This window comes from Entelurus aequoreus, linkage group LG22 (genome assembly GCF_033978785.1).
Source record: "Entelurus aequoreus isolate RoL-2023_Sb linkage group LG22, RoL_Eaeq_v1.1, whole genome shotgun sequence".
NCBI lineage: Eukaryota > Metazoa > Chordata > Actinopteri > Syngnathiformes > Syngnathidae > Entelurus > Entelurus aequoreus.
The window spans coordinates 4709406-4718957 of record NC_084752.1 but is presented as its reverse complement, the minus strand read 5'-3'; the positions used below and the strand labels follow the sequence as shown (position 1 = coordinate 4718957).

At 27.5% G+C, this 9552-nt stretch overlaps 1 protein-coding gene across 2 annotated transcripts in view; it reads right to left on the bottom strand.

The window, feature by feature from the left end:
* Positions 1–9552, bottom strand: part of LOC133639197 (uncharacterized) — an 86458-nt gene that overhangs the window by 17864 nt on the left and 59042 nt on the right. The window contains exons 5-6 of one of the 2 annotated variants that reach the window (XM_062032328.1): positions 9058–9192; positions 8841–8955 (exon numbers count right to left, since the gene is read on the bottom strand). In XM_062032328.1, the coding sequence (XP_061888312.1) occupies positions 8854–8955; positions 9058–9192 (237 nt within the window). In that variant the 3' untranslated portion in view covers positions 8841–8853. Of the gene's footprint in view, positions 1–8289; positions 8956–9057; positions 9193–9552 lie in introns of those variants that run through there. The other variant, XM_062032327.1, reaches the window with a different exon arrangement.

Genomic DNA, 9552 nt, shown 5'->3' with positions numbered 1-9552 from the left:
TTACCAGAATAAAGTCATAATATTACAAGAAAGAAGTCGTAATTTTAGGAAAATAAAGTTGGAATGTACGATTAAAAAAAGTCACCATTTTACAGAAAACAATTGTGATGATAGGAGAAAAAAATAACATTTTAATTTCGGAGAAAATATTCTGCACGTCAATAGAATAAAGTCAACTATTTCGAGCAAAAAGTCAAACTTTTTTGAGAAAAGCAAAACAAAAATGTAGTTGTAATTCACGATGACAAATGGTCGGAATTTTTTAGAAAAACTTGTAATATAGCGAGAAAAAAAGTTGTATTTTTACCTTTAGTGGTAACATTAAAAGAAAAAAGTTCTAATTTTTACGAGAAAGTCATTTTAGTTTCAAAGAAGTCTGCATTTCCTGAGAACAAAGTCGTGATCTATAAGGAAAAAATTAAAATAAAATTTTGGGGGGAAAAGCCAGACTATTACAACGAAAACGTGATTTTAAAAGAATACAATTGTAGTTTATGAGCCAAAATGTCGGATTTCCCTTGGAAAAACCCGTAATATTACAAGAAAAAAAGTTACAATTTTACTATTAGTGGGAACATTGAACAAAAAAAGTTGTAACATTACAAGAATAGGATTGTAAATTTTACGAGAGAAAAAAGTCGATATTGCCAAGGGAAAACAGTCGTAATACTACGAGAATACGGTTGCAATTTTACAAGAATAAACTAAGTTCCAAGAAGAAAAATGTAATTTTGATGAGGATTAAGTCGGAATTTATGTAAAGGAGTAATCATTTCATAAGAAAAATTTGACGAGAATAAAATCGTAAATTAATTATTTTCTTAGAAATAAACTTGTAATATTATGAGAAAAAGGTTGTTGTTTTTTTACCATCAGTAGTAACATTGAAAGAAAAAAGTTGTAATTATATGAGAAAGTAATTTCAGTTTCTAAGAAAACTGTCTGCTTTTCATGAGAATAAAGTGGTAGTTTTTAAGCAAATTATTTCTTACAAATAAATGTGATATTATGAGAAAAAAGTAACAATTTTACAATTGGAAGAAAAAAGTTGTAATTTTACAAGTTTTACAAGACAAAAAGTCGATATTTCGGGGGAAAAAAGTGAGAATGTTACGAGAATAAAGTTGTAATGCTACGAAAATACTGTTGCCATTTTAAAAGAATAAAACTGTAATTTCAAAGAAGAAAATTGACAATTGGATGAGGATTAAGTTGGAAATCATGTCAAAAGAATAATAGTTTTACGAGAATAAAATCAGGATTTCGTAGAAAATGTCATCGTTTTAGGAGAATAACGTGTAATTCCCCTCTAATGAAATATTAGGAGAAAGATTTGGTCATTTTACCAGAAATCTATCGTAATTTACGAGACAAGTTCTAATTTTACAAACAAAAAAAAATAATATAAAAAGTGATAATGTTACGAGAATAAAGTTGTAATGCTACGAAAATACTGTTGCCATTTTAAAAGAGTAAAACTGTAATTTCAAAGAAGAAAATTGACAATTTGATGAGGATTGAGTTGGAAGTCATGTCAAAAGAATAATAGTTTTACGAGAATAAAATCGGGATTTCGTAGAAAATGTCATCGTTTCAGGAGAATAAAGTCTAATTTCCCCCAATTAAATATTAGGAGAAAAAAATTGTAATTTTACCAGAAATCTATCGTAATTTACGAGACAAGTTCTAATTTTACAAACAAAAAAACATTTATATAAAAAGTGATAATGTTACAAGAATAAAGTTCTAATGCTATGAAAACACTGTTGCAATTTTAAAAGAATAAAACTGTAATTTCAAAGAAGAAAATTGACAATTGGATGAGGATTAAGTTGGAAATCATGTCAAAAGAATAATAGTTTTACGAGAATTAAAATCGGGATTTCGTAGAAAATGTCATCGTTTCAGGAGAATAAAGTCTAATTCCCCCTAATAAAATATTACGAGAATTTTTTTAAAATTTTACCAGAAATCTATCGTAATTTACAAGACAAGTTCTAATTTTACAAACAAAAAATAATAATATAAAAAGTGATAATGTTACGAAAATAAAGTTGTAATGCTACGAAAATACTGTTGCAATTTTAAAAGAATAAAACTGTAATTTCAAAGAAGAAAATTGACAATTGAATGAGGATTAAGTTGGAAATCATGTCAAAAGAATAATAGTTTTACGAGAATTAAATCAGGATTTTGTAGAAAATGTCATCGTTTCAGGAGAATAAAGTCTAATTCCCCCTGATGAAATATTACGAAAACATTTTTTTAATTTTACCAGAAATCTATCGTAATTTACGAGACAAGTTGTAATTTTACAAACAAAAAAATAATAATTAAAAAAGTGATAATGTTACGAGAATAAAGTTGTAATGCTACGAAAATACCGTGGCAATTTTAAAAGAATAAAACTGTAATTTCAAACAAGAAAATTGACAATTGGATGAGGATTAAGTTGGAAATCATGTCAAAAGAGTAATAGTTTTACGAGAATAAAATCGGGATTTGGTAGAAAATGTTATCGTTTCAGGAGAATAACGTCTAATTCCCCCTAATAAAATACTATGAGAATTTTTTTTAAATTTTACCAGAAATCTATCGTAATTTACGAGACAAGTTCTAATTTTACAAACAAAACAAAAAAATTTAAAAAAGTGATAATGTTACGAGAATAAAGTTGTAATGCTACGAAAATACCGTGGCAATTTTAAAAGAATAAAACTAATTTCAAAGAAGAAATTTGACAATTTAATGAGGATTAAGTTGGAAATCATGTCAAAAGAATAATCGTTTTACGAGAATTAAATCGGGATTTCGTAGAAAATGTCATCGTTTCAGGAGAATAAAGTCTAATTCCCCCCAATGAAATATTACAAGAAAAAATTTGTAATTTTACCAGAAATCTATCGTAATTTACGAGACAAGTTGTAATTTTACAAACAAAAAACAATAATAAAAAAAAGTGATAATGTTACGAGAATAAAGTTGTAATGCTACGAAAATACTGTGGCAATTTTAAAAGAATAAAACTGTAATTTCAAAGAAGAAAATTGACAATTTGATGAGGATTAAGTTGGAAATCATGTCAAAAGAGTAATAGTTTTACGAGAATAAAATCGGGATTTGGTAGAAAATTTTATCGTTTCAGGAGAATAACGTCTAATTCCCCCTAATAAAATATTACGAGAATTTTTTTTAAATTTTACCAGAAATCTATCGTAATTTACGAGACAAGTTCTAATTTTACAAACAAAAAAAAAATAATTTAAAAAAGTGATAATGTTACGAGAATAAAGTTGTAATGCTACGAAAATACCGTTGCAATTTTAAAAGAATAAAACTGTAATTTCAAAGAAGAAAATTGACAATTTGATGAGGATTAAGTTGGAAATCATGTCAAAAGAATAATAGTTTTACGAGAATAAAATCGGGATTTCATAGAAAATGTCATTGTTTCAGGAGAATAAAGTCTAATTCCCCCTAATAAAATATTACGAGAATTTTTTTTTAAATTTTACCAGAAATCTATCATAATTTACGAGACAAGTTCTAATTTTAGAAACAAAAAAAAATAATTTAAAAAAGTGATAATGTTACGAGAATAAAGTTGTAATGCTACGAAAATACCGTTGCAATTTTAAAAGAATAAAACTGTCATTTCAAAGAAGAAATTTGACAATTTGATGAGGATTAAGTTGGAAATCATGTCAAAAGAATAATAGTTTTACGAGAGTAAAATCGGGATTTCGGAGAAAATGTCATCGTTTCAGGAGAATAAAGTCTAATTCCCCCTAATAAAATATTACGATAATTTTTTTAAAAATTTGACCAGAAATCTATCATAATTTACAAGACAAGTTCTAATTTTACAAACAAAAAAAAATAATTTAAAAAAGTGATAATGTTACGAGAATAAAGTTGTAATGCTACGAAAATACCGTTGCAATTTTAAAAGAATAAAACTGTAATTTCAAAGAAGAAATTTGACAATTTGATGAGGATTAAGTTGGAAATCATGTCAAAAGAATAATAGTTTTACGAGAATTAAATCGGGATTTCGTAGAAAATGTCATCGTTTCAGGAGAATAAAGTCTAATTCCCCCTAATAAAATATTAGGAGAATTTTTTTTAAATTTGACCAGAAATCTATCGTAATTTAGGAGACAAGTTCTAATTTTACAAACAAAAAAAAATAATTAAAAAAAGTGATAATGTTACGAGAATAAAGTTGTAATGCTACGAAAATACCGTTGCAATTTTAAAAGAATAAAACTGTAATTTCAAAGAAGAAAATTGACAATTTGATGAGGATTAAGTTGGAAATCATGTCAAAAGAATAATAGTTTTACGAGAATTAAAATCGGGATTTCGTAGAAAATGTCATCGTTTCAGGAGAATAAAGTCTAATTCCCCCTAATAAAATATTACGATAATTTTTTAAAAATTTTTACCAGAAATCTATCATAATTTACGAGACAAGTTCTAATTTTACAAACAAACAAAAAAAATTAAAAAAAAGTGATAATGTTACGAGAATAAAGTTGTGATGCTACGAAAATACCGTTGCAATTTTAAAAGAATAAAACTGTAATTTCAAAGAAGAAATTTGACAATTTGATGAGGATTAAGTTGGAAATCATGTCAAAAGAATAATAGTTTTACGAGAATTAAATCGGGATTTCGTAGAAAATGTCATCGTTTCAGGAGAATAACGTCTAATTCCCCCTAATAAAATATTAGGAGAATTTTTTAAAAATTTGACCAGAAATCTATCGTAATTTACGAGACAAGTTCTAATTTTACAAACAAAAAAAGATAATTAAAAAAAGTGATAATGTTACGAGAATAAAGTTGTAATGCTACGAAAATACCGTTGCAATTTTAAAAGAATAAAACTGTAATTTCAAAGAAGAAATTTGACAATTTGATGAGGATTAAGTTGAAAATCATGTCAAAAGAATAATAGTTTTACGAGAATTAAAATCGGGATTTCGTAGAAAATGTCATCGTTTCAGGAGAATAAAGTCTAATTCCCCCTAAAGAAATATTACGAGAATTTTTTTTAAATTTTGCCAGAAATCTATCGTAATTTACGAGACAAGTTGTAATTTTACAAACAAAAAAAAATAATTAAAAAAAGTGATAATGTTACGAGAATAAAGTTGTAATGCTACGAAAATACCGTGGCAATTTTAAAAGAATAAAACTGTAATTTCTAAGAAAAAAATTGACAATTTGATGAGGATTAAGTTGGAAATCATGTCAAAAGAATAATAGTTTTACGAGAATTAAAATCGGGATTTCGTAGAAAATGTCATCGTTTCAGGAGAATAACGTCTAATTCCCCCTAATAAAATATTACGAGAATTTTTTTTAAATTTTACCAGAAATCTATCGTAATTTACAAGACAAGTTCTAATTTTACAAACAAAAAATAATAATTAAAAAAAGTGATAATGTTACGAGAATAAAGTTGTAATGCTACGAAAATACCGTGGCAATTTTAAAAGAATAAAACTGTAATTTCAAAGAAGAAAATTGACAATTTGATGAGGATTAAGTTGGAAATCATGTCAAAAGAATAATAGTTTTACGAGAATAAAATCGGGATTTGGTAGAAAATTTTATAGTTTCAGGAGAATAAAGTCTAATTCCCCCTAATAAAATATTACGAGAATTTTTTTTTAAATTTTACCAGAAATCTCTCATAATTTACGAGACAAGTTCTAATTTTACAAACAAAACAAAAAAATTAAAAAAAGTGATAATGTTACGAGAATAAAGTTGTAATGCTACGAAAATACCGTTGCAATTTTAAAAGAATAAAACTGTAATTTCAAAGAAGAAAATTGACAATTGGATGAGGATTAAGTTGGAAATCATGTCAAAAGAATAATAGTTTTACGAGAATTAAAATCGGGATTTCGTAGAAAATGTCATCGTTTCAGGAGAATAACGTCTAATTCCCCCTAATAAAATATTACGAGAATTTTTTTTACATTTTACCAGAAATCTATCGTAATTTACGAGACAAGTTCTAATTTTACAAACAAAAAAAATTATTAAAAAAAGTGATAATTTTACGAGAATAAAGTTGTAATGCTACGAAAATACCGTGGCAATTTTAAAAGAATAAAACTGTAATTTCAAAGAAGAAAATTGACAATTGGATGAGGATTAAGTTGGAAATCATGTCAAAAGAATAATAGTTTTACGAGAATTAAAATCGGGATTTCGTAGAAAATGTCATCGTTTCAGGAGAATAACGTCTAATTCCCCCTAATAAAATATTACGAGAATTTTTTTTACATTTTACCAGAAATCTATCGTAATTTACGAGACAAGTTCTAATTTTACAAACAAAAAAAAATTATTAAAAAAAGTGATAATTTTACGAGAATAAAGTTGTAATGCTACGAAAATACCGTGGCAATTTTAAAAGAATAAAACTGTAATTTCAAAGAAGAAAATTGACAATTTGATGAGGATTAAGTTGGAAATCATGTCAAAAGAGTAATAGTTTTACGAGAATAAAATCGGGATTTCGTAGAAAATGTCATCGTTTCAGGAGAATAAAGTCTAATTCCCCCCAATGAAATATTAGGAGAAAAAATGTGTAATTTTACCAGAAATCTATCGTAATTTACGAGACAAGTTGTAATTTTACAAACCAAAAAAAATAATTAAAAAAAGTGATAATGTTACGAGAATAAAGTTGTAATGCTACGAAAATACCGTTGCAATTTTAAAAGAATAAAACTGTAATTTCAAAGAAGAAATTTGACAATTTGATGAGGATTAAGTTGGAAATCATGTCAAAAGAATAATAGTTTTACGAGAATTAAAATCGGGATTTCGTAGAAAATGTCATCGTTTCAGGAGAATAAAGTCTAATTCCCCCTAATAAAATATTACGAGAATTTTTTTTACATTTTACCAGAAATCTATCGTAATTTACGAGACAAGTTCTAATTTTACAAACAAACAAAAAAAATTAAAAAAAGTGATAATGTTACGAGAATAAAGTTGTAATGCTACGAAAATACCGTTGCAATTTTAAAAGAATAAAACTGTAATTTCAAAGAAGAAAATTGACAATTGGATGAGGATTAAGTTGGAAATCATGTCAAAAGAATAATAGTTTTACGAGAATTAAAATCGGGATTTCGTAGAAAATGTCATCGTTTCAGGAGAATAAAGTCTAATTCCCCCTAATAAAATATTACGAGAATTTTTTTTACATTTTACCAGAAATCTATCGTAATTTACGAGACAAGTTCTAATTTTACAAACAAAAAAAAATTATTAAAAAAAGTGATAATTTTACGAGAATAAAGTTGTAATGCTACGAAAATACCGTGGCAATTTTAAAAGAATAAAACTGTAATTTCAAAGAAGAAAATTGACAATTGGATGAGGATTAAGTTGGAAATCATGTCAAAAGAATAATAGTTTTACGAGAATTAAAATCGGGATTTCGTAGAAAATGTCATCGTTTCAGGAGAATAACGTCTAATTCCCCCTAATAAAATATTACGAGAATTTTTTTTACATTTTACCAGAAATCTATCGTAATTTACGAGACAAGTTCTAATTTTACAAACAAAAAAAAATTATTAAAAAAAGTGATAATTTTACGAGAATAAAGTTGTAATGCTACGAAAATACCGTGGCAATTTTAAAAGAATAAAACTGTAATTTCAAAGAAGAAAATTGACAATTTGATGAGGATTAAGTTGGAAATCATGTCAAAAGAGTAATAGTTTTACGAGAATAAAATCGGGATTTCGTAGAAAATGTCATCGTTTCAGGAGAATAAAGTCTAATTCCCCCCAATGAAATATTAGGAGAAAAAATGTGTAATTTTACCAGAAATCTATCGTAATTTACGAGACAAGTTGTAATTTTACAAACCAAAAAAAATAATTAAAAAAAGTGATAATGTTACGAGAATAAAGTTGTAATGCTACGAAAATACCGTTGCAATTTTAAAAGAATAAAACTGTAATTTCAAAGAAGAAATTTGACAATTTGATGAGGATTAAGTTGGAAATCATGTCAAAAGAATAATAGTTTTACGAGAATTAAAATCGGGATTTCGTAGAAAATGTCATCGTTTCAGGAGAATAAAGTCTAATTCCCCCTAATAAAATATTACGAGAATTTTTTTTACATTTTACCAGAAATCTATCGTAATTTACGAGACAAGTTCTAATTTTACAAACAAACAAAAATAATTAAAAAAAGTGATAATTTTACGAGAATAAAGTTGTAATGCTACGAAAATACCGTGGCAATTTTAAAAGAATAAAACTGTAATTTCAAAGAAGAAAATTGACAATTTGATGAGGATTAAGTTGGAAATCATGTCAAAAGAGTAATAGTTTTACGAGAATAAAATCGGGATTTCGTACAAAATGTCATCGTTTCAGGAGAATAAAGTCTAATTCCCCCTAATAAAATATTACGAGAATTTTTTTTACATTTTACCAGAAATCTATCGTAATATACGAGACAAGTTCTAATTTTACAAAAAAAAAAAAATGTATATAAAAAGTGATTTTACGAGAATGTTATAAAAAAAATATTTTAAAAAATTATCGGAATGTTGCTCGGATAAAGTTGGAATATTACGAAAAAGAGAAGAAAATCGTAATCCAACAGAAAAAAGTCCAATACAAACGCAATTGTAATATTTCCCAGCAGTATATTATGTCAAAAAAAGTTGTAAAAAAATTGAAAAAGCCTAAAAGCTAAAAGTCTCACATCTTGATTTGGTCGTATTTCAAATGCACCTGACTGTGTGCTGTACATGAAAAAAAAAACAATCCTAGTTATCGGACCTCATTGATCACTTCATTGCTTCTGGGAAGCGATGGCTTGCAGGAGGGTCTTTAGTCTGCTGAGAAATGTGCTAATGTCGCCCAGGGAGTGCGCCTCACATGGCGGACAGCTGACCTGAAACGCAACAAGCACAAAAATGGTCACCAAAACTCCTCGTCGTCGCATCCAATGAACGCGTGAACGGGTCACGGAAGGTGTTGACCAACATGGACTCACAGATTCAGATTCTAGCGTTTCACTGAACTCAAAGATGCAGTTGGCGTAAATGTTGTCCGCCTCCACCTCCTCCTCCTTGATGACCATCAGCAACTCCTTCACGTAACATTCCAGCGAGAAAAGAAGACACTTGTCCTGAAAGACGACAAAAAGGGCGAAACTAGTCTTTGGATATTGCGATCAAAACGTAACTTCGGACTTATTTGTGTAATTCAGAATTTTTTTGTGATTTTGTACGATCAATCATTGCACAAAGTCCTAAAATGCACAATATTTTGTGCTTTTGTGGGTTTTTTTAATAACCCTTTGAACTAGAGATGTCCGATAATGGCTTTTTTGACGATATTCCGATATTGTCCAACTCTTAATTACCGATATCAACCGATACCGATATATACAGAATAAATGGGATAGACACAATCTAATCATGCAAAAATGAAGATTATTATGTAAAGCACAGGTGTCAAACTCAAGGCCCGGGGGGCCAAATGTGGC